This window comes from Gorilla gorilla, chromosome 7, assembly GCF_029281585.2.
Source record: "Gorilla gorilla gorilla isolate KB3781 chromosome 7, NHGRI_mGorGor1-v2.1_pri, whole genome shotgun sequence".
NCBI classification, from domain to species: domain Eukaryota; kingdom Metazoa; phylum Chordata; class Mammalia; order Primates; family Hominidae; genus Gorilla; species Gorilla gorilla.
In genome coordinates this window covers 13,389,141-13,413,057 of record NC_073231.2, presented here as the reverse complement: position 1 = coordinate 13,413,057, position 23,917 = coordinate 13,389,141, and the positions used below count along the sequence as shown (strand labels likewise).

Sequence of the window (23,917 nt, the reverse complement as noted above, 5' to 3'; positions counted from 1 at the left end):
TGTACACATGGAATAATATTTCATCTCCTCAAGAGCTGCTGCAATATACTAGGCAATAACAACACACGGCCCAGAAGCTTCACCTACATGGCACATGACAGCTTGAGCACCTTGGATGTGATGGGCAGAGGGGGACAAAGGTGAAGCAGCAAGCATTGGTGCAGTGTTGTTGATTTTTTGTTTTTGTTTTTTGTGATAGAGTCTTACTCTATCGCCCAGATGGAGTGCAGTGGCATGATCACGGCTCACTGCAACCTCCACCTCCTGGCTTCAAGCAATTCTCCCGTCTCAGCCTTCTGAGTAGCTGGGATTACAGTCGCCCGCCACCACGCCTGGCTAATTTTTTTTTCTTTTTTTTTTTTTTGGTATTTTTATTAGAGACAGGGTTTCACCAAGTGGGCCAGGCTGGTCTCGAACTCCTGACCTCATGATCCACCCACCTCGGCCTCCCAAAATGCTGGGATTACAGGCATGAACCACCGTGCATAGCCCATTAATGACTTTTATAAAACTGTGTGAATTCAGACTGTGTGGTGCGACAAAGAGATCAATAAATATGCCAATGAAATAAGCAGCATCTACAAACAGCCTGATAGATATAATGAGACCTGATTTTTGACAAAGGTGGCAGCTGGGGAACAAATGTTCCCACATGAGCTGGGTCAGTAGGATATCCAGGTGGAAAAAAATTCATCCTGATCCTTTTATTGTATATGAAAATTGATACCAAATGGATTCAAAATCTAAATGTAAAAGATTAAAGTATGAAACGTCTAGAGAATAACATAGGAAAATACTAATCCAGAATGCAGAAAAATTAATTTAAGAAGTGAAGTCACGAAAGCTCTAGAATAATAAAAGCTAACGAATTTTGAGTATGTACAAAGTCTCAAGCACAGTTCTCAGAGCTTTGTGCAAATCGCATTTTCACAACAACCTTAATACAGCCATTTTGCAGATGAGGAAGCTGAAATGCAGAAACGTTAAGTAACTCATCCTAAGGTCACATAGCAGGTACATGGAGGAAATATAATTAGAACACAATCTTACTTCAGAGCTCACTCTATGCTGTCCAATATGCTGGGTTTATGTTCTTGGGATGAAAAAGCCCTTCCAAAAACATGAAATAAAAGTCAAGAATCATAAGTAAAAATACCGACAATTTTTTTACACACGTTTTAAATTTGTTTCGTCCAAAATAAAATTGCAAGAGAACTGAAGAATTAGGAAGATTTTGCAGCACTTATAAGAGACAAGGTCTGATGTCATTAAAATTCAAAACGGTCCTGCAAATCAACTTTAAAAGCTCACCCAGATAAGAAAAATGGGAAAACTCTAGGAACAGGTAACTCTCAAAAGAATAAATATAAAATGTTCTGAATCAGGCTGGGAGTTGGGGCAAGAGTGATCTTATGGATAGGTACATCTCAAAAATGCCAGATTCAATAAAATTAAACTTACGCCACTTTCTTTACTGCAAAATATATCAGAGCCTTTTATATATGGTTATCCACAGTGATACTACAGAAAAATTATCAAATGGAACATTTCCAAATCATGTCTAACATAGAACTTTTCCCTCCGGAGCTTCTCCCAGGACTGAGGCTCTGCAGAACAAGCTTTGCATTAACTCATTTACTCCACATAATAGCCCTATCATGTTCTCCATGTTACGAGATGATATAATCTAATACCAGCATTCTAAATTAAATAAGGTCTTATTCCACCATTACTTTGCTGCCTCCCCCAGGGTGTTCGGCCTGGAAGGATTGTTAATGATTTTACAAAGAGGAAGGTGGAGATGAGAAGCAAAGTCAGTTGCTAAGTCATTCCTCCAATTCCCCTGAGCTTCCAGAACTCTGGGTCCAGACCCTGGGGAATCATTTTAGACAGCATCTTTGCAGAACCAATACACGGACTTGGATTGATCAATTATAATCTCTTCATTTCCTGAGTCACTGGCCCTAACTCAGCATCCCTGGGGCCTCTAAGTCAACTCTCCAGGAGCCAGGTAAGAGGTGGCATCCCTTCCCCCAACCTCTGCTCCTGGCGGGCCTGGCACAGACCTGGATCGTCCTGGGCATGTCCCTTGAGTGCCAAAAGCAGGGGAATTAGAAGCTGGAACATCTTGTCATTCCAGTCCAAAATTGCCAAACCTTTCCCTCCAGCCAGAGCTGATAACATGCCAGCCACAGTGGTTTCTGTCAGGGGCGTCACAATGCAGGGCAGAGTGGGGCTGGTGACTTCACATTGAGCCCTGGGCTCAGGGAGGGGCAGGGGATGCAGGTCAGCCTGGGTGAGCAGAGTCCACATGTCCAGTCCTTCCCTGTCTCGCGTCCCCTCTGCAGCAGGCGCTAATGGGGCACCCTGGAAGGGCCAGGCTGGGTGAGTGGCTGTCGGCCTGCATCCCTCCCACCTTTGACGCTGTGCTTTTACTCCTTGTCTGCCTTGGTGTTAAATAGCTCTAGGTCTTTGGGTGATTTTTTATGTTCTCTGGAACCAGGTTACAGAAAGCCTGAAATGCCTTGTTAAGACATTTGGATCTTACCCATGAGGACAGCTGGGGAGGAAGCAATAGAATTAAAGACGGTCATGTGGTAACATTTGCATTAAAAGATGACCGATCTCTACTAAAAAAAATAAAAATAAAACATAGCCAGGCACGGTGGTGCGTGCGTGTGGTTCCAGCTACTCCGGAGGCCGAGGCAAGAGGATGCTTGAGCCCAGGAGGTCAAAGCAGCAGTGAGCTGTCATTGCTCCACTGCTCCAGCCTGGCCAACAGAACAAAATCCTGTCCAAAAAAAAAAAATACTTTGGAGCGGATGAAACTAGAAGAGAGTATCACGTAGGAAGTGGCTCCAGTCATACAGATGGGACATGACAGGGGCCTAAAGTAGGAAAGACATGGTGGACCTGGAGAGAAACACAGGCAACAAGGCGGAGCGGAGAGGCACCATGGGTGATGGGCTGGGCAGGATGACCAGGCAGCCACAAGCCCAATCTGAAAGTCTAGGGTGGAAGGATAAACTGGGGAGTCGTCAGCCTATTGAAGTCCGGGGGTGGGTGAGGTCGCCCAGGGAGAGCATCTGCACAGAGGAGCGCAGAGAGCCCGGGCTGGACCCTGAAGGACCCTCAGCATCCACACAGGAGGCAGAGCTGGGAAAGGAAGCTGGCAATTGCCAGAAGAGCTGGAGGAAACCCAGGAGAGGGAGTTGCTGTGAAAAACGGAAAATGGGCCAAGAACGCTCCAAGGAGAGGTGCCTCTGATTACAGATAATCCCTCCCCTCTGCTCCTCCCACAGCCTCAGGGATCTGATACCATCGGTTATGTGCACTCTCCCTCATCATCCCCTTCTCCTACTCTTCCACATCCTTCTCATCAGCCTTTGAAGGTGCTTTAGTCATGCCACCTTAAATCCTTCAAAATAAACAGCTCCCCAATCCCCTCCCTGTCATTGACTTACCTACAAGCCTCCTCCCCATCTCTTCTCATTTACAACCACAGTCCTTGTCATTCAAAGAAGAAATGAATGAAGTGCCTGCTGCCTGGAACAGCAGCTATCTACAAGGCTCACAAGTTATCCAGAAGTACCCCCAGTTATCTCCAAGGCTCACTCCCGCCTTCCTTCAGGTGTCTTCCCGGTCGCCCTGTCAGTGAGAGCTGCCCGATCATCCTGCAGAAAACAGCACGCACCCCTCCCAGCCTGCCCTCCCCATGCCCTTCTCTGCTTCATTTTTTTTCCTAGCAGTTATCACCCTCTGACATCATGTATGCCTTCAGTATTTACTTTCTGTCTGTCTCACTAGACTATAACCTGGATGACGGTGAGAGCTTTTTCCTTTATATGTACTCCCTTATCTCCAGTTTTCAGAATGATGCTTGGAACCTATTAGGCACTTATAAATAGTCGGAATGAATGAATGCATGCATGCGTGGCTGGCCCTGAGAAGAGAAGGCCTTGCCTCTCACTCAAGCTAGGGGTTGACCCTGAGGTGTTCTGGTCCTGGCTTCACCCTGATGAGTTGCATTCTCTTGACCAAGTCATTTAAAAGACTTTAAATGAGTCTGAGTCTCCTTCCCCCTCGTGGGTTTTTTGAGAGGATTAAGGAAAATCGTGAGCATTCAATAGGATTGTGTATAAAAGCACACGTGACAGCAGCATGGCCTCTGAGACTGGCAACCTACATTGGAATCCAGGTGTGATGCTCAGTGACCTGTGGTGCTGGCTGTATCCTTCTCCATGAAATGAGGCAGGGGCTGACTTCATCTGGTTCTCGGGATTGTTCTGAAATGCAAACCCATCAGCACTCAGGAAAGCATCAGAACCAATCAACACCCGGCCCCTCCGGCACCCCAGTGACTCACTTGGAATCAGACAGGGTTAGATGGGAATGGCCTCTGAGATCCCATGTGCCTGAGCCAAGTCTATGGCTGTGATCTATCACTGGCTGAAAATGCCAACTTGGTGGTTAAAGTTGTAACCTGGGCTGCAGAACACCAACGCCATCATCACAGCAAACTAGTTATAGACGCCTTACTATGCTGTCGTCACTGTGACTGCAGAGGTCAGCCTATTCTTATCCCCCATGTAGTGATAAGGAAAGTGAAGCTCTGCGAGGCTAGATAACCTGTCCACAGCCCCTTGTGGAGATGGCAGAAGCAGGATTAGAAGCAAGGTACGTCTGATTCCAGAATCCACTCTCTAAAGCAACAGTCAGACCACCTCCTAAACAATGCACGCAATCTAAATAGAAGAACAGCTTCTAGGAACACCAAGTGCCTGTGTAAATATCAGAGAGGACACAAGAAGCATCCTCCCAAAGCCTCTGACCTTCATCTCTGCTGGAGATCCCTCATTCCTGTGAGGTCCTTATGTCTGTAAGGTCCTAGTCCAACAATGACAGCGGGTTTCATCTGCTCACCGGGTGATAGATGCCCAAACTACTACATTGGAAGAGATTCCAAGGCCAATTTTTGGCTCAGCTGTGACCCATCGGCCAAGACCGACATGAGAGCTGGGGAGGGGGAGGAGGTAGAGTGTGGCCGTTGTTCCAGACATCAGCCTGCCTGTGCCAGGGGACTTGCCCGTGCTTGTGTGATTTTGTAGGTTTCCACACATGCTGTTCAGCAAACTGCTGTACATGGAGGAATCGTGAAGCTTCAGCCAGACCTTTCCCACCAGCCTGAAAGGAAAACACTGCAGCAAAGGCACTGAGGAGTGGAATGGGCACTGCGACGTGGCTTGTGATCAAAACACAGCTCGTTGTCTCCCACGGTCCTGTTAAAAGCCATTCAGAGGCTGGGTGCGGTGGCTCACACCCTGTAATCCCAGCACTTTGGGAGGATGAGGCGGGTGGATCATCTGAGGTCAAGAGTTTCAGACCAGCCTGGCCAACATGGTAAAACCCGGTCTCTACTAAAAATACAAAAACTAGCCAGACATGGTGGTGGGCACCTGTGGTGCCAGCTACTTGGGAGGCTGAGGCAGGAGAATCGCTTGGACCCAGGAGATGAAGGTTGCAGTGAGCTGAGATCATGCCACTGCACTCCAGCCTAGGGGGACAAAGCGAGATTCTGTCTCAAAAAAATAAAAATAAAAAATAAAAAAGCCATTCAGAGGGCATGATATGTTCTGTCCAGATAAAACTTAGACTTGGAGCTTTTCTGATTATTCTTAGGTAATAGTCCTACAGTCATCTGGGTCCACATTCAGGGTGATTTATGTATTAGAATACCCTAGCCCTTGTCACATTCTCGACACAGAGTCTGACTCAGTGCTCAGCCTCCTCCAGACCTGGGCCCAGTTAGGAACAAGGTTCCTTTCTCACCTCCCACTCTGCTCACCTGCCCCCAGCAGGTGAAAGTTTAGGGGAAGGCACAGGTCCAGGTGAGCCCACACATCAGCTCACTGTTCCTTGGGCCTGGCAGACATTGAAGACTGGCTCTTAGGTGGTATCTTCACGGGCTCTTCCATGGTTCCCTGCTGGGTGGCTTTCTACTGAAGTCCCCAGGCCAGGGTGGGGCTCTCTCTGTACCGTGCTGCTTTCTGCTGTTTGTCATCCCGTGTGCACCTGGTGATACACCCCAGACTCTTTCTAACAGATTTCCTTGCCCCCTCCAGGAAGCCTCATGGGAAATTCAGGCATTTCTCTCTCTGCGCAGCACACACTGATTCCAAGGAAAAACTGTGGGTTCAGGACAGTCCCTACCCAGCAGCATCCCTCCCAGAAGCATTCTCTCACCTCCAGATTTCCCAAGTGTGAGTTAGACCCCAGGGATCCCAGCAAAGCTCTCTACAGGAGGCCTAACTGATGCTTCTCAAAGATGTCCAGAGAAGATCTGCATTGGATTCATCTGGAAGAAGCCGTGCTGTTACAAGTGCTCAGACCTCTCCCCCACCCCCAGCCCGCCCCATCCCACTGGATCAGGATCTGAAGGACTAAGCCTGTCAACAGGTACTAGAGTTGACAGAGAAAATATAGGACATGAGTTATGTTTGAATTTCAAATAAATAGCAAATTATTTTAGGATGAATATGTCCTAAAAACAGTATGGAGTGTATTTATACTAAAAATATTTGTTTATCTCAAGTTTGACAAGGCATCCTGTATTTTTATTTGCTAAATCTGGCAACCCTTATCTGCACTGAACACGCTCCCTAGGCTGCACATCCAAGTCAGGACCACAGTTTGAATGTGTCTCCTCCAAAAGTTATGCATTGGAAACTTAATCCCCAATGCAACAGCGTCGAGGGGTGAGGCCTTTGGGAAGCGTTTAGGTGATGAAAACTCTGTCCTCATGAATAGATTAACACCACTATACAAAGGGCTTGCAGGAGTGGGTTCACTCTCTTCTATTCCTCTGAAGAACTTGAAGACACAACATTCCTCTTCCCCACAAGACATAGAAATGTGGCACCATTTTGGAACCAGAGACCAAACCTGCCGGCACCTTGATCTTGGACTTCCTAGCCTCCAGAACTGTGAAAGAATAAATTTCCATTCTTTATAAATTACCCAATCTGGCCAGGTGTGGTGGCTCACGCCTGTAATTCCAGCACTTTGGGAGGTCAAGGAGGGCAGATCACCTGAGGTCAGGAATTCAGGACCAGCCTGGCCAACATGGTGAAACCCTGTCTCTACTAAAAATACAAAAATTAACCAGGCATGGTGGTGTGCACCTATAATCCCAGGTACTCAGGAGGCTGAGGCACGAGAATCGCTTAAACCGGGAGGTGGAGGTAGCAGTAAGCCAGGATCACACCACTGCACTCCAGCCTGAGTGACAGAGCGAGACTCCATCTCAAAGAAAAAAAAACAATTACCCAATCTGTGGTATTCTGTCATAGCAACACAAACAGGCTAAGACAGTCAGAGAACCACTGGCCAAGACTTTGGTAAAGTCCCCAAGGCAATGCCACCCAGGGGCCTCTGGGGCATCAGCCAGGCAACAGTCCCCACGCAACCCATATCCGACTTATATCATCATGTGCCTCCTTTCCTCTTTGAATTTCATCAAATTCCTTCTAGAGCACTGGCATTGCTCTCCTCACCCTGGACCCCCTAGTTTGCCCAGTCCAAGGGAGAGACTTTCCCATTGTAGTCTATGGGGGATTGGCGCTCTCTGGAGTTGTGCAGAGCTCAGCATGTGAGGCTGGGATGTCTCCATCCAGAAGATGGGACGTGGTGCAACCCAGCATCGCTGTGAAGATTTGCAAAGCAATGCTGGACAGTGAACGAGTATTTCAGAAGAATAGACCTAAGTCATGTTCTTGGGAGGGACGTAGACTCTACAGGGTGGTCTTCAGCAGGAAATCAATCTTTCTGGAGGTGATGGATGATTTTGTTCAGATACTTCTATTGAAAATGAGCAGCAGTTTGCAGTGGATATGCCCGTGCCCCTTGTCTCTCCATCTGTGAGATTAGCTGTCATCTTCCATTCCCTCATCAGACCTGGAGCCCAGACTCCTCCTCCCCACCACACCCTACTCCCAGAACCAATAGAAACTGAGCGAAGGAGAAAGCATTGGCATATAGCAGATGCATGAGTAGCAGGTCCAGTGGGACCTGAGCCCAAAGGAGGGGAAGAGGAAAGCCAGGGAGCTCCCTATTAGCCACCCTGAGGGCCAAGGAGTGAGACTAAGTGGTGAGACCAGGGCCAGGTGCCTGGTTGTGCTGTGGACTCCTGTCCCACATGCCAGTCAGGAAGTCCTGGCCTCCATCAGGGCCAGGCATCCACTGTTGAAGAGATGGGTGAGACATGGTTCAGAGCAGGTGGGGAGGGCACCACCCAGGGCCACTCAACAGGCTGTGGCTTAGTCTCGAAGGGGATGCCTGAGCAGTGAGGAGCAACCTTCACCGGGGAGCTGCCTTGGGAGAAAGAGCAGAGAAGTCCTGGAATCTCCTCCCTGGGCAGTAGCTCGAGCTACACCCATGAGAGGCCACCTCGCCGGTCATGTGATCTCACTTTAAGCCTCACAGTAACCTGCATGGCAGCGAGCACTGTGTTTCTCTGCTGCAGATGAGAAAACCGAGGAGGTAAGACTGGGCAGGTAGACACGTGGGCACTTTGGCGATTGAGCCCATAAGTCACTTCCAACCACTAGGCTCAGCCTGTGGCCAGGAAGGCAGTGCCCAGGCTGCTTGCGTAAGTCCACTTGGGTCAGTGCGCTGAGGGGTGTGGAAGTTTTAAAAATACACAAAGTCCAAAGCCCATGACTGACTCACTGACATCCAGGGAGACCACACACCAGCAACCTCCATCCGAGGCTGGTCATTTCATCTTGAATGCACAGGGGCCCATCAGGAGACTTGGTGGCCATGTGGGATCCATCTAGAAGGTGGTAGGAGGGGGACTGGGACCTACCATGCTGGGCATGAGGGGAAGCCAGAACCTCTCAACCTGACCTGTGCGGCCACACCTGAGGCCCTGGGTCAGAGTCCTGGGCAGAGAACTAAGTGGGCAGCTGTACCCCACAGGGTGCTGGTGCTGGCAGAGGCCTCCAGGCGTCCCCGGGCCCTACCCCATTCCCGAGGGTCCAGGCTGGAAGCCCTTCCCCCAGATCTTACTCCCACATTCACAGAGAAGCCGTGGCCTGAACTGAGCCTCAAAAAATGTTTGGGGGTGACAATGGCTGAAAGCATCATTGTGCCCACAGGGGCTCAATGATTTGATTTGGTTGTGTCCCCACCCTAATCTCATCTTGAATTGTAGCTCCCATAATTCCCACGTGTTGTGGGAAGGACCCGGTAGGAGATGCTTGAATTATGGGGGCAGTTTCCCGCATACTGCTCTCTTGGTAGTGAATCAGTCTCACAAGATCTGATGGTTTTATAAGGGGCTTCCCATTTCACATGGCTCTCATTCTCTCTTATCTGCCAACATGGAAGACATGCCTTTTGCCCTCCACCATGATTGTGCGGCCTCCGCAGCCACCTGGAACTGTGAGTCCATTAAACCTCTTTTTCTTTATAAATTACCCAGTCTCAGGTATGGCTTTATCAGCAACATGAAAATGGACTAATACACTCAGGAAGCTGGGTGGTGCCCAGGTCAGGGAGAAGGGAACCTGGGATAAGAAAGGCTCTGAGATGAGGTGCCTCTGTGCAGCCGTCCCGGAAACAAAGCAGCCAGAAAAGAAGTCTTCGTGGCTACAGTCTGAGTTCTCGGCTCCACAGCCCATTGTGACATCACCTGGGGGCTCTGGATCTGAGCTGGGGGCTGTCAGCTTCACTCCCTCAGCCCTGGCCTCTGTCACCCCCCGGGCCCACAGCACAGCCCAGGGCCATGCTCCTGTTCTCAGTGTTGCTGCTCCTGTCCCTGGTCACAGGAACTCAGCTCGGTCCACGGACTCCTCTCCCAGAGGCTGGAGTGGCTATCCTAGGCGGGGCTAAGGGAGCCCACCGCCCTCAGCCCCCTCATCCCCCCGGCCCAGTCATTGGTGAGTACAGGGGTAGAGGGGGCATGGATGGGGGCTCATGGTCCAGCTGACTGGCTGCCAGGAGGGTGGATCGCAGAGCACAAGGCCAGAGCTCCAGGGGTCCCCACATACCCCTTCTCCAAACTACTACTCCTTTTTCTCCTCTCTCCCCTGGCCCAATGTTTGACCTGTCTAGCCCTGAGTTTTGGTTTTGAAATCTGACACTTTATCCTCAAAGGAATAGTAGGCTGCCCTGAAGCTCTTGCCTAAAACTAGCTGAGACTGAGTCCTCCCTCAGAGGGGGACCACTACCCTGGGCCTCTGTGGCTCCCATCAGCACCAGGCTTCCAGGAGCCACAGAGACCCAGGGATGCCTAGCTCAGTCAGGCCAAGTTCAAGGGTGCTTCTGTCCTTGTGCCCGGACCCCCAGAGCTCCCTGATTTCTCATTTCTTTCTCCAAGGGGGTGGTCAAGACTTCAGGGATGCTGGGGTACCTAGCAACTGCTAGGGGTCGAGCATTTCCGCATGTTCAACGCCCACACCACCACGGTGGGGCATGTGCTCTCAGACAACGTGTGGATGAGGAACTCAGAGCCTGAGGAACAGGATTTGCCCAAAGTTGCCCCAGGGGGAAATGATAGAGCTGTCTGCCTGGCCTGCACTGGGTGACCGCAGCGCCAGGCTGCATGCCCTGTGCACACCGCCTGTTACCCAGAACACAGCAAGTTCACCTGGCCTCCTTCAGTCCAGCCTAGGGTCCACTACACTCTGTGTGAACAAGGGGTGGGAGGCATGAGGGGAGAGCATCAGCAGAACATGCTCCTCTAATGCATGATCGCTCAGATCACTCAGAAGCAGCCATTTCTGCTTCCCTCACTGCTTCCAGGCTCTCAGCTCTGGCATGAACCTGAAAGTCAACACGATTCCATACAGATGTTGTGGGTTGATCTCAGGACCAAGAATGTGGGGGATGGCTCCCATTGATGCAAAATGGATATGAGAACTTCTGCCAGTTCATTCTGGAGAGTTGACTTTGGTCCAAGCACTTGTTGGTCGCTTCAACATCCATCCTCTCATTTCATCCACACATCAGTCTTATAAAGTTGGCATTATCTTATGCTTATTTTAGGAATGAAGAAAGGGGGGTGGGTACCCAAAGATAAGTAGCTTTCCCTAAATCGTTTAGTGAATAAGCAACAGAGCCTGGATTCAAGCTTGGGCTGTTGGCCCAGAGCCTACATTGAGCACGTGCCATGTTTTGCATCTCCGACAGAGAGACAGAGGGCACCCATCATAGCTGCCCACCATCCAACCCAGCTCATAGACATTCGGCATGTTGATGTACTTCCTTCCATACTTATAAACCCACATTCTTAATGTAATAAAATCACAAGTTTTAAATATGATTTTCATCCTGACTTTTTCACTCAATTTTATGTCACAAACATTTTCCTGTGTCGTTAAAAATCCCCCATGAGCCTAATTTTGTGGCTGAGAAGTAGTTGATGATATGGATGTGGCTTACTTTATTCACCCCTAGCGTTTAGCTTGTTTTCAATTTGTCATGATGACAGAGATCGCTGCAGTGAACATCATCAGATGCACACATGTGCTGCCTTCCAGACACCCGGAGTGGAGTCATTGAATCAGGGAATCAGCCCACAAGCATGTTGCTCTCTCCATCTGGAGCTTACATTCTGGTACCAGAGTCAGGCAAAAGGAACTGATAATGTAGGAGTTGATGTAATGAGGATGCAATGAAGAAATATAAAGCAGGGCAGGAAATAAGGAGTCACCAGGATGGGAGGGGCTGTTATAGACACAGGACAGGGAACGCCGCTCTGAAGAAGGGATTCTTGGGCGTAGGGAGGAAGTGAGCCAGGTAGCTGCCTGGGGAAGAATATTTCAGGCAGAGAGTCACGTGGCGCAGTGGTGAGAGCACCAGCTCTGTTGCCAGCCGGCCTGGGGCTCATATCATAGTTCAGTCACTGACTAGTTGTGTGACGTTGGGCAAACTACTTAACCTCTCTGTACGTCAGTTGTCTCAATTATAAAGTGAGGATGAAAATAAGAGGGCCTACCTCAATAGGGCAGTTATGATAACCAAGTGAATCGGTGCTTGCAAAGTGCTTACAACAGTGCCTGACGCACAGTAAGCATCATATGTAAATGGAATCAGAGAGGAAGTGTGGATCCACAAGTCCCAAATAGGCCAGGCACGGTGGCTCACACCTGTAATCCCAGCACTTTGGGAGGCCGTGGCGGGCGGATCATCTGAGGTCAGGAGCTCTAGACCAGCCTGACCAACATACAGTGAAACCCTGTCTCTACTAAAAAATACAAAAACTGTAGTCCCAGCTACTTGGGAAGCTGAGGCAGGAGGCAGGAGGATTGCTTGAACCTGGGACGCAGAGGTTGCAGTGAGCCGAGATGGTGCCACTGCACTCCAGCCTGGGCGGAAGAGCAAGATTTCGTCTCTCAAAAAAAAAAAAAAAAGTCCCGAAGAGAGCCTTTATGCATTGCTGAGAGCAGAAGGCTCTGGATGCACATTGCTAAGTTCTCACTCCCGTCTTTTTTTAAACCAAAAATGACCACCACAGGGTCACCCAAACAACAGAACACTCACAGCTTCTGTTGAGCTGATGGTTGGAAAATAAGCAGCAAGAAAGAGACAAGATTAGGGTCTTGGGCTTTTTAGAGTCAAACTCATGCCTTGTCCCAGAACACAAGGCAGACAGTCAAGTCAGCAAATATTCACGGAGCATCTCCTCTTCCTGGGGCGAGGAGCTGGACCCAGCCTCTGTCCGGAAGGGGCATTTCCTGAGAGGCGCTACAGCTTTGCTCTCAGTCCCCCAAGTAAAGGAGCTGCTCAGCCTTGACTAGCCTACAACAGCCAGGGCTTTCCGGTAGATTCTGGCACTTTCTATGCCCCGCCCCTTGTGGTTTCTTAGGGCTGCTGAAATGAATGACCACACACCTGGCGGCTTAAGCAACACAAATGTCTTATCCTACAGTACTGTGGGACAGAGCTCCAGCACAGGCCTTCTGGGGCTGAATTCAGGGTGCAGCAGGTCTGCGTTCCTACTGGATGCTCTAGGGGAAAATTATTTGCCTTTCCACTTCCAGCTTTTAGAAGCTTCTCTGGGCCCCTGCCTTCATCTTCAAAGCCAGCTATGTTGCATCTCTCTGCCTTTCCTCTGCAGTCACTTCTCCCTCTGCCTGACCTCCTGCTTCCCTCCACCCCTCTCAAGGGCCTCAGTGATTCCACTGGCCCCTCAGAAAAGCCAGCATCACGTTCCCACTCTGAGGGCAGTGCTTAGCAACCCAAATTCCATCTCCAAAGCCCCCCTTTCCTTGCAAGCTAAAATATTCACAGGTTCTGGGGACATGGCCCATTGGAACTTGGACCTCTTTGGGGGCTATTGTCCTGCCCACCACGGGGGGTTAGCATTGGACACTGTTTTCTTCCGATTTCTCCTGGATGAGAGCAGAAACAAGCTCAGTGAAGTGACTCTCCTGAGGTCACAAATGCTGGATAGAGTCAGAGCCAATGCTTCTGACTCTATCTGCTGCTGAGCTCTGTGTAGACAAAATAAAGCATCTGCCGGCTGATGTCACAAGGGCTGTCCCGCTCACCAGCCTCAGTGAGCTCCTCTCTAGAATGGGGATGAGGATATCCACTTGGAAGCCTCCTTCTCCCAGCCCAGTCCCCAGCTCACACTGGATGCTGACTAAATGTTTCCCCTTTTCCTTTCCACTCTCTTTCATTCCACCAGAATGTGGTGACAGATCCATTTTCGAGGGAAGAACTCAGTATTCCAGAATCACAGGGGGGATGGAGGTGGAGGTGGGTGAGTTACCGTGGCAGGTGAGTATTCAGGCAAGAAGTGAACCTTTCTGTGGCGGCTCCATCCTCAACAAGTGGTGGATTCTCACTGCGGCTCACTGCTTATATTCCGAGGAGCTGTGGTAAGTACCATGAGCCTCCCACTGCCGCTTCTCAGGGCGCCCACCCCCGGGGCACCCTCCCCCTCACCCACACCTGGTGGCTGAGACGAACCTGCGACTGTTCGGTATCCAGTCGGCATGAATGGCTCCCACCCATCCACCCACCCCCCAGCCCGTGGGGACGTGGAGGTAACCAGCCTGAGGCTGTGTCCTCCTCATATCACCAGAGCCAGTGACTACGACCTCCCTGAGGTCACACCTACCCTCTCCCGGAACACGTGTGGCTTGATGGAGCCAAGCGGCTTGGTCCAAATGCCTCTCCTAGGGCATTCAAGTCCATCTAGGGGGAAATCCTTCTAATTCTGGAAGCCTGGCTTCCTGGGCCACCTGACCCCCTACTCTCCTGCTCCTTGTAGAGCGTTCTCTGTGTGACAGCATGTGGATGGATGCCTGGCATTACCAAGGACTAACTATGTGCTGGGGACCCTGCTAAGAAACTTTCCACTATTGGCCGGGAGCGGTGGCTCACGCCTGTAATCCCAGCACTTCGGGAGGCTGAGGCAGGTGGATCAGGAGTTCGGTGGTCAGGAGTTCGAGACTGGCCTGGCCAATATGGTGAAACCCCATCTATACTAAAAATACAAAAATTAGCTGGGCATGGTGGCGTGCGCCTGTAGTCCCAGCTGTTCAGGAGGCTGAGACAGGAGAGTTGCTTAAACCCAGGAGGCAGATGTTGCAGTGAGCCAAGATCGCACCACTGGCACTCCCGCCTGGGCGACAGAGCGAAACTCCATCTCAAAAAAAGAAAAAGAAACTTTCGTCTATTAACTCATTTAATCACACAGTGACCCCTGGAGCAGGTAGAATGAATAGCCCTCGTTTATAGATAAGGAAACTGAGGTCCAATACATTGAGGCTGCTCCCTGACAGTACCCATCTAGTATATAGAGACAGAATTCAAATTCTGGCTCTAGCACTTGTGCTTTCTGCCACAGCAGCTCAAGGAAGTTTGAAGACACACAGACTGATTTTAGAAGGTTAATCAAAAACCCGGGGACAGTTTCTTCATGGCATAACCAAAGACCTTTGTGGCACCCGCTGTCGTGGGATATCAAATATCCTCTGGGGTTCGGAATGTGGGCTTATTACTGAAGATCCTGTCTGCTTGGTCAGTGGCAGGTCTAGACTAACTTCTGGTCCTGAGTTTCTAAAGTGCTGGTAGACCAGTTGATACAAAACAGATACAATAATGAATGCCTTGTCTATCTGAAGGTCAGTTTGATCTGTGCCAAGTGGCTTTTTGTGGGCTCTGTAGAGTGCTCTAAACCCAGCTCGGCCTTTGCTGTATTAGACAGAAGCACCTCATTCACATCTCTGGGGCCCCGAGAGTGGTCTGGCTGTGGTCTGCTCACCAGCTATTCTGTTTTGTTTTGTTTTTTTCCTACCTTTTTCCAATCCTCACACCTTCGGAGCAACAGCCCCAGTAGGGTTTAAAGGTCCTAGAGCTAAATGGGATTTAGGTTTCTGGGCACAGCCAATTCTGCCACTTTTGAGACTTCCCTTCCCCTTCCACTTGCCCCTCTCTGGTTCTCTGCCACCAGTCCAGAAGAACTCAGTGTCGTGCTGGCGACCAACGACTTAACTAGCCCATCCATGGAAATAAAGGAGGTTGCCAGCATCATTCTTCACAAGGACTTTAAGAGAGCCAACATGGACAATGACATTGCCTTGCTGCTGCTGGCTTCGCCCGTCAAGCTCGATGACCTGAAGGTGCCCATCTGCCTCCCCACGCAGCCTGGCCCTGCCACATGGCACGAATGCTGGGTGGCAGGCTGGGGCCAGACCAATGCTGGTATGTGACTGCTCAGCTTCCCCTGGGGAAAAAGCCACTGCAATGTGAAGGAGAGGGGAGGAAGCTGAGGAAGGAGTGAGGATAAGACTTGCGTTGGAGCAGATTCCCGCTCAGTGGAGTCTCACAGTGCCCAAAGTTTAGCTCCTTTTGAGTGCCGAAACCCCAAGGTGAGACACCAGGTCTGAGCCAGTCCCCTAGTGCAGTCTGATCCAGCTAGCACAGAGCAGTGTGGTTTGTGTGTTTAATCGAATTTAAACTCTGCAGTTAGCCAGAGGCCCCTCTACTCTGTATTCATAAACATCTTCCCTGATTCCCACGGGTATGTTTCCTACCTGGCTCCTCCAGGCATTGGAGATGCCCACCCTGGGCTAGGCTTTGATGGTCCTGGAGCATTGCCTGGCTCTTCTTAGAAATGAATCTGTTGTTACTTGTTGTTATGCTGTTACTTGGCCAAAATAGAAGAAAGTCTATTGGGACAGAAAGATATGACGAAGGGCCCGCTGGACTGTCCCCAAAAAAAACCCAACAAAACCAAAAGCAAATAGATAGGGGAGGGGAGGGGTGAGAACAGCAAAGCACTGCATCAGCCTGAAGGAGACTCTCGATCCACAGGGATGATTTGCAGCGAGCCTGGGCCTGGACAACCGTGGGTGTTTCAGGAGTTTAGCAACCAGAGGGGGAAGTGGTGGGACCTTAGTTCTGGGCTCCAGGCACTCCTGGAAAGGTAGAAGAAGGAGAGGAGGCACATGGGCATGCACAGGTTTAAAAATCTTCAATCAGGGGAAGAAATGTGAAATCTCTTTGTGGTCAGAGTTAATGAGATGGAGAGGAATTCAGGTGAATTCCCGGCATCTGGCAGCCCAGAAAGGGCCTCTGCAAATCCCCTCTAATCCCATCTCAAAACACTCTGCCAACCTGCCCTTGCTGAGGGCCTAAACTTTTTCACCGGGAGTGCAAACCCACTTTCCAAGGCCCTGTGTGAAGGAAATGCCATCCTCGTGTAATAAAATGTCACAATAGGCAAATGTATTGATGAGGCAGGATTATGCTGAGAAACAGTCAGTAGCCAGTTCCAAGAAGCTGAGTCTGTGGGGCTGACTGGGGTCAAGTTGGAAGTCTTCTTGGGAGTAGAAATTTGGTTTTGAATGAGAAGAATAATTCCAGTAGCTGTGGGAGTTGTTGGCGGAGTGGGTAAGTTGCAGGCATGGGGTAACCTGAAGGAAGTGAGGGGCTGCAGAGCCTGTGAAGGCAGGGGATGGGGGCTGGTGGACACAGGATGGAGGGCACAGTCAGCTGCATCACGAGCGTGGGGACATGAGGCCCAGTGGCTTCTCTAATGTGCTTTCTCTCTGGGCCAGCGGACAAAAACTCTGTGAAAACAGATCTGATGAAAGCGCCAATGGTCATCATGGACTGGGAGGAGTGTTCAAAGATGTTTCCAAAACTTACCAAAAATATGCTGTGTGCCGGATACAAGAATGAGAGCTATGATGCCTGCCAGGTAACTAGGGGGTACCCTCCCTCACCTTATAGGTCCTCACCCTCTGGAAACTGCCAGTGCAAGGGTATTCTCTCTCTGCTGCAAATAGACAATTCTGAGTCTGGAAAATGTATGGGAATTAGGGCCTTCAGCCATGAGAATGAGTATGTGGATTGCAGATCCTCTGGAGCTATGAGTGAGCACCCTGGGAGTCAATATGCTGCAACCCTGCTTAACTATTTCTGATCTTCTTCAGGTACACTAGGTAAACAGGATGCCAACGCTTTTCTCATTTCTGGGAATTCTTAAAAAAAATCCAAGGAGGATTTCGTATCTATATAAGAAGTCATTTTAGTTCATTAATTTAGAAACCTTTGTTGAGCATACAAGGCCCTAGAGACCCATAAATGAGATATGGTTCCTTACCTAAGGGACCCTACAGTTTCCTGGACAGGCAGTGGATAAACAAACAATGATAATATATTGGATGTTGCATGTGGGTTTCACTGAACCAAAGACTGGTCTCTTTGCCTCTCTTTAATAAAATGAACACACGTTCTTTCTAAAAAATTATTGATAGCCAGAAAAATAGAAAAAAAATCATAAATTTCCTCTGGCTCAAAGGACGAATGATGAAATTTGTCTTTAATGCTCAGAGGTGCTCCCTTCATCTTAAAAGTGGCCACCCTGATGAACCTGCTTAGTCCCAGCTGAAGACTAGGGACCTGCTGATTGGCCAGGCAGTGGACCTTGTCGTTGGTATAAAACCACAAATGAAGATGATAAATATTCTGAACAGTGATGGAGAGGCTGCCCCATGGAAAAGAAAGATATTTATCTATCTGTTATGGTTTAATGTAAGAAAATTGGTAGTTTTCCCTGATAGGCTATGAGAGCCTTGAGAGGTGGGTACTGGAACAGGGGTTGGAGGCAGAAAGGGAAGAGAGAAAGGAGAAGGCATTCTGAGGTAAGAAGTAGACCCTGGCAGCATAGCACTAGGTTTAGGAGCCCCCCATGTGGTGAATACTGTGGGGACCAAAAAGACACATGAACCTTGTATTTTCTTCACTTTCTGGGCAATTTAAAATATTACCGAAACAAAAAACAAAAAACAAAAAAACCTGCACACAGAATTGAGACTTCTGGTTCCAGACAAGACGGAGTAAACACAATTCTCCCAGCCCCTCCCACTAAGTACAACTAAAAGCACAGGATAGTATCTTGTAAAATAAAAACAAAAAGGCTCTGAAAGGTGAAGAGAAAGTGGCCTGGCTGGAGATCCTCAGTTATTTCTTTATAGCAATGCAAGAACGCACTACACACATCATGACCAGAAAACATTAATTGTCCTCCCTGATTAGAGTTTGTTATAATACTCCATTTATTCTAGTCGCCTCTCAAGGATCATGGAATGAGACATCATCTGTCCACTGAAGACTGCTTGCAACATTGTAGCTGCTCAGCTCCTTTGGTAAGAGAGTAATATAACAAAGGTAGAGAGGGCATGGACTTTGGCATCAGCAAATCTTAGGTTACACATACCTCAAAATAATAAGAGCCATCTATGACAAACCCACAGCCAACATTATACTGAATGAGCAAAAGCTGGAAGCCTCCCTCTCAGGACCAGAACAAGACAAGGGTGCCCTCTTTCATCACTCCTATTCAACATAGTACTAGAAGTCTTAGCCAGAGCAATCAGGCAAGAAAAAGAAATGAAAGGCATCCAAATAGGAAGAGAAGATGTCAAACTATCCCTCTTTGCAAATGATATGGTTCTATACCTGGAAAACCCCACAGTCTCTGCCCAAAGTCTCCTAGAGCTGATAAGCAACTTCAGCAAAGTTTCAGGATACAAAATCAATGTACAAAAATTTGTGACATTTATATACACCAGATAACATACAAGCTAAGAGTCAAATCAAGTATGCAATCCCATTCACAATATCCGCCAAAAGAATAAAATATCTAGGAATACAGACAATCAGGGAGGTGAAAGATCTCTACAATGAGAATTACAAAACATTACTGAAATAAATCTGAGACAACATAAACAAATGAAAGACATTCCATGCTCATGGATAGGAAGAATCAATATCATTAAAATGGCCATACTACTCAAAGCAATTTACAGATTCAATACTATCCCTATCAAACTACCAATGACATTATTCACAGAATTAGAAAAAATTATTTTAAAATTCATATGAAACCAGAAAAGAGCCCAAGTAGCCAAGGCAATCCTAAGCACAAAGAACAAAGCTGGAGGCATCATGCTATCCAACTTCAAACTATACTACAGGGCTATGGTAACCAAAACAGCATGGTACTGGTACAAAAACTGACACATAGACCAATGAAATAGGTTAGAGAACCCAGAAATAAAGCTGTACACCTACAACCATCTGATCTTCATCAAAGTCAACAATAACAAGCAATGGGGAAAGGACTTCCTATTCAATAAATGGTGTTGGGATAACTGGCTAGCCATACGCAGAAGATTGAAACTGGACCCTTTCCTTTCACCATCAACTGAAATCAACGCGAGCTGGAAAAAAGACTTAAATATAAAACCTAAAACTGTGAAAACACTGAAAGAAAGTCACACTACAAACCACCATTCTTGACATAGGCCTCAGCAAAGATTTCATGAGGAAGTCTCCAAAAGCAATTGCAACAAAATAACACGTTGGCCCAATTAAACTAAAGAGCATCTGCACAGCTAAAGAAACTATTAACAGAGTAAACAGACAACCTACACAATGGGAGAAAATATTTGCAAACTATGCATCTGACAAAGATCTAATATTCAGAATTTATAAGGAACTTAAACAACTCAACAAGCAAAAACTAAACAACCTCATTAGAAAAATGGGCAGAGGGGCTGGGTGCAGTGGTTCACGCCTATAATCCCAGCACTGTGGGAGGCCAAGACGGGCGGATCATGAGGTCAGGAGATCAAGACCATCCTGGCTAACACGGTGAAACCCTGTCTCTACTAAAAATACAAAAAATTAGCCGGGCGTGGTGGTGGGCACCTGTAGTCCCAGCTACTCGGGGGACTGAGGCAGGATAACGGCGTGAACCCAGGAGGCAGAGCTTGCAGTGAGCCCAGACTGCTGCCACTGCACTCAAGCCTGGGTGACAGAGCGAGACTCTGTCTCAAAAGGCAGAGGACATGAACAGACACTTCTCAAAAGAAGACATACATGCAGCCAACAAGCATATGAAAAAAAAAAAAAGCTCAATATCACTAATTATTAGAGAAATGCAAATCAAAGCCACAATGAGATATCATCCCATACCAGTCAGAATGGCTGTTATTAAAGTCAGAAAATAACAAATGTTGGTGAGGTTGCAGAGAAAAGAGAATGCTTATACACTTCTGGTGGGAATGTAAATTATTAGTTCAGCCACTGTAAAAAGCAGTTCGTAGATTTCTCAGAGAACTTAAAACACAACTACACTAAACCCAGCAATCTCAATACTGGTACATACCCAAAGGAATATAAATTATTCTACCAAGAAGACACATGCATGCATATGTTCATCACAGCACTATTCACAGTAGCAAAGACATGGAATCAAACTAGATGTCCATCGATGGTGAACTGGATAAAGAAATTGTGATACACGTACACTGTGGAATACTACGAAGCCATAAAAAAAATCATATCCTTTGCAGCAACTTGGATGCAGCTAGAGGCCATTATTCTAAGTTAATTAGTGCAGGAACAAAAAACCAAATATCGCATGTTCTCACTTATAAGTTGGAACTAAATGTTGAATACACATGGACACAAAGAGGGGAACAACAGACACCAGGGCCTACTTAAAGGTAGAGGGTGTGAAGAGGGTAAGGTAGTTTTTTACTACCCATCAGATACTGTGCTTCCTACCTGGGTGATTAAATCATTTGTACACCAAACCCCAGTGACATGCAATTTACTCACATAACAAATCTGCTCATGTACCCTATGAACGTAAAATAAAAGTTGAAAAAGAAAATAAGAAAATCTTGGGTTACAGGATGGAGGGTACTAAAAAAATTAAAAATAGAACTACCATATGATCCCGCAACCCCACTTCTGGGTATATGTCCAAAAGAAAGGAAATCAGTATATCGAAGAGACATCTGCACTTGCATTTTTATAGTAGCACTATTCACAATAGCCAAGATATGGAACCAACCTAAGTTTCCACTAATGGATGAATTGATAAAGAAAATTAGGCAGTATACACGAAGGAATATTATTCAGCCATAAAAAATGAAATCCTGTCCTTTACAACAGCATGGATAGAACTGGAGGACACTACATTAAGTAAAATAAGCCAGGTACAGAAAGACAATGCATATTCTCACTTGTAAATGGAAGCTTTAAAAAAAACTCATGGAGATAAAGAATGATGGCTACCAGAGGCTGGGGAGGAAAGCAGCTGGGGACTCCAGTTAAGGAGCACAAAAACACAGTTAGTTAGAATGAATAAAGTCTGGTATTTGGTAGCACAATAAAGTGATTATAGACAACAAGTATATATTTCAAAATAACTGGAAGAGTGGAATTGAAACGTTCTTAATACAAAGAAATGATAAATGCTTGAGGGCATGGATACCCCAATTACCCTGATTTAATTACTGCACATTGTATGCCTATATCAAAACGTGTACCCCATAAACATATAAAACTATTATGTACCCATAATAATTAATTTAAAATTAATAAAAAGAAAATCCTGGGTTCCAATCCCAGTCAGTCTACCATAGAACACTCAGCAAGCCCTTTCTCCTCCTGCAGGCTCATATGCCTTGTGTGAAGGTGGACGGAAGGATGTGGGGCATTTGTTTCATTTATGTAGACGTGGGGCATGGCAGGGACTTGGTTCAGAAGCTCAACATAAATGGATAACTATGCGAGTCACAGACCATGTGATTCCATCCTGGAAGGGTCACACATTCTGAAAAGCGTGGCTGAATTAAAAAGGAATGTCCTTCTCTCTGTGCTTCTGCAAGAACACAAAGGAGACCCAGTTCTTAGCCCTGCAACACTTCACATGTCCCATTCCCTTTCCTGCCCTTTCCAGAGCCTCTCATTGGATAAGAGCCTCTCATTTGATAAGACCCTCAAAACAAGTCTCCACTCATCCCTTGGCCTGCATCTCTCTGTGCTGCAGATGGAGTTGTCTTTTCTTACCAAGTCCTCCCCCTTCCTCCCCCATCTTCAGTCCTGTCTCATCCACAGCACCCCACCCCCAACGCTCTACACCCCTACAACCTCCAGAGCCAACCTGGCAGCCACATGCTTCTCCCGTGGAGCAGGGATGGGGTGGGTTGGCAGCCAGAGATGGGGAGGCTGAGGAATCCTCTTCCATGAATGAGCTGTGCCCAGCCTCAGATGGGCAGCTTAGAACCGGACTCCCTGCTGAGCTGTGTTCTCTGCCCACAGGGTGACAGTGGGGGGCCTCTGGTCTGCACCCCAGAGCCTGGTGAGAAGTGGTACCAGGTGGGCATCATCAGCTGGGGAAAGAGCTGTGGAGAGGAGAACACCCCAGGGATATACACCTCGTTGGTGAACTACAACCTCTGGATCGAGAAAGTGACCCAGCTAGAGGGCAGGCCCTTCAATGCGGAGAAAAGGAGGACCTCTGTCAAACAGAAACCTATGGGCTCCCGAGTCTCGGGAGTTCCAGAGCCAGGCAGCCCCAGATCCTGGCTCCTGCTCTGTCCCCTGTCCCATGTGTTGTTCAGAGCTATTTTGTACTGATAATAAAATAGAGGCTATTCTTTCAACCGAGGGAGGGTGCATGCAAGTGCGTCTCCAGCAGAGGCTCTGTCTGCAGCTCAGGGCTCAAGGATGGAAACTGAGGCTGGGACCAGGAGGACCAGAGAGTCACCCTGGAGCCCTGGTTTGGGGACTGCACTTTGGGTCTGTGGATTAGTCAGGACTTTTTCCATTCTAGGTGACAGTCACCTAATTCTGACTGAATTCAGCCAAAATGAGGCATTTATGGATACATATAACAGAAAAAAAAAAAAAGAAGCCAATAAACAAATATCCAGGGCTGGCATGATGACTTCAGGCGTGGCTGAGTCGAGGGGCTGAAAGGTGAAGGCAGTGACTGTTGTCTGTGGCCATTACCCTCAAGAGGGCTTCTCAGCAGTGGCCATGATGAGAACAAAGAATTCCCTGTTGTTCTAGGAAGTTAGTCTCTTAGTTCTATGCAGGCCTTCAGTGGATTGGACAAGGCCCACCCACATTATGGTGGGCAATCTGTTGATTCAAAAGTTATCAATTTAAATGTCAATGTCATCCAAAGATACCCCCCAAGTTGACATATGAACCATCACACTGCCCAGGCAGCCTTCACATGGTGTTTTACATTACCCCTGTCCATCAGAACGAATGACGTGTTTATGCTCACCCTACCTTAAAGACAACAGCTTACTGTAACCCTTCTGTCGAGCAACCTTAATGTTTCCTGAGGACCCCACTGATATGGTTTGGCTATGTCCCCACTCAAATCTCATCTTGAATTATAGCTCCCATAATTCCCACGTGTTGTGGGAGGGACCCAGTGGGAGATAATCGAGTCATGCAGTGGTTTCCCCATACTGTTCTCATGGTAGTGAGTAAGTCTCACGAGATCTGATGGTTTTATAAGCAGTTTCCCTTTTTGCTTGGCCCTTGTTCTCTCTTGCCTGCTGCCACGTAAGATGTG

The 23,917-nt window shown here is 47.9% G+C and overlaps 2 protein-coding genes across 4 annotated transcripts in view; one reads left to right on the top strand and one right to left on the bottom strand.

Moving 5' to 3' along the window:
• PRSS51 (serine protease 51) overlaps nt 1-2,313 on the bottom strand; it is a 40,897-nt gene extending 38,584 nt beyond the window's left edge. Inside the window, exon 1 of the mRNA XM_063709674.1 lies at nt 2,067-2,313. Coding sequence (XP_063565744.1) covers nt 2,067-2,313 — 247 coding nt within the window. The remainder of the gene's footprint in view (nt 1-2,066) is intronic.
• Nucleotides 1-22,988, top strand: part of PRSS55 (serine protease 55) — a 61,522-nt gene extending 38,534 nt beyond the window's left edge. Inside the window, exons 3-8 of one of the 3 annotated variants that reach the window (XM_063709051.1) lie at nt 1,751-2,011; nt 6,123-9,941; nt 13,697-13,889; nt 15,470-15,720; nt 17,079-17,221; nt 22,645-22,988. In XM_063709051.1, coding sequence (XP_063565121.1) covers nt 9,788-9,941; nt 13,697-13,889; nt 15,470-15,720; nt 17,079-17,221; nt 22,645-22,962 — 1,059 coding nt within the window. In that variant the 5' untranslated portion in view covers nt 1,751-2,011; nt 6,123-9,787 and the 3' untranslated portion in view covers nt 22,963-22,988. Of the gene's footprint in view, nt 1-1,750; nt 2,012-6,122; nt 9,942-11,106; nt 13,890-15,469; nt 15,721-17,078; nt 17,222-22,644 lie in introns of those variants that run through there. The other 2 variants (XM_055349077.2, XM_055349076.2) reach the window with 2 other exon arrangements.
• The last annotated feature ends 929 nt before the right edge of the window (nt 22,989-23,917 follow it).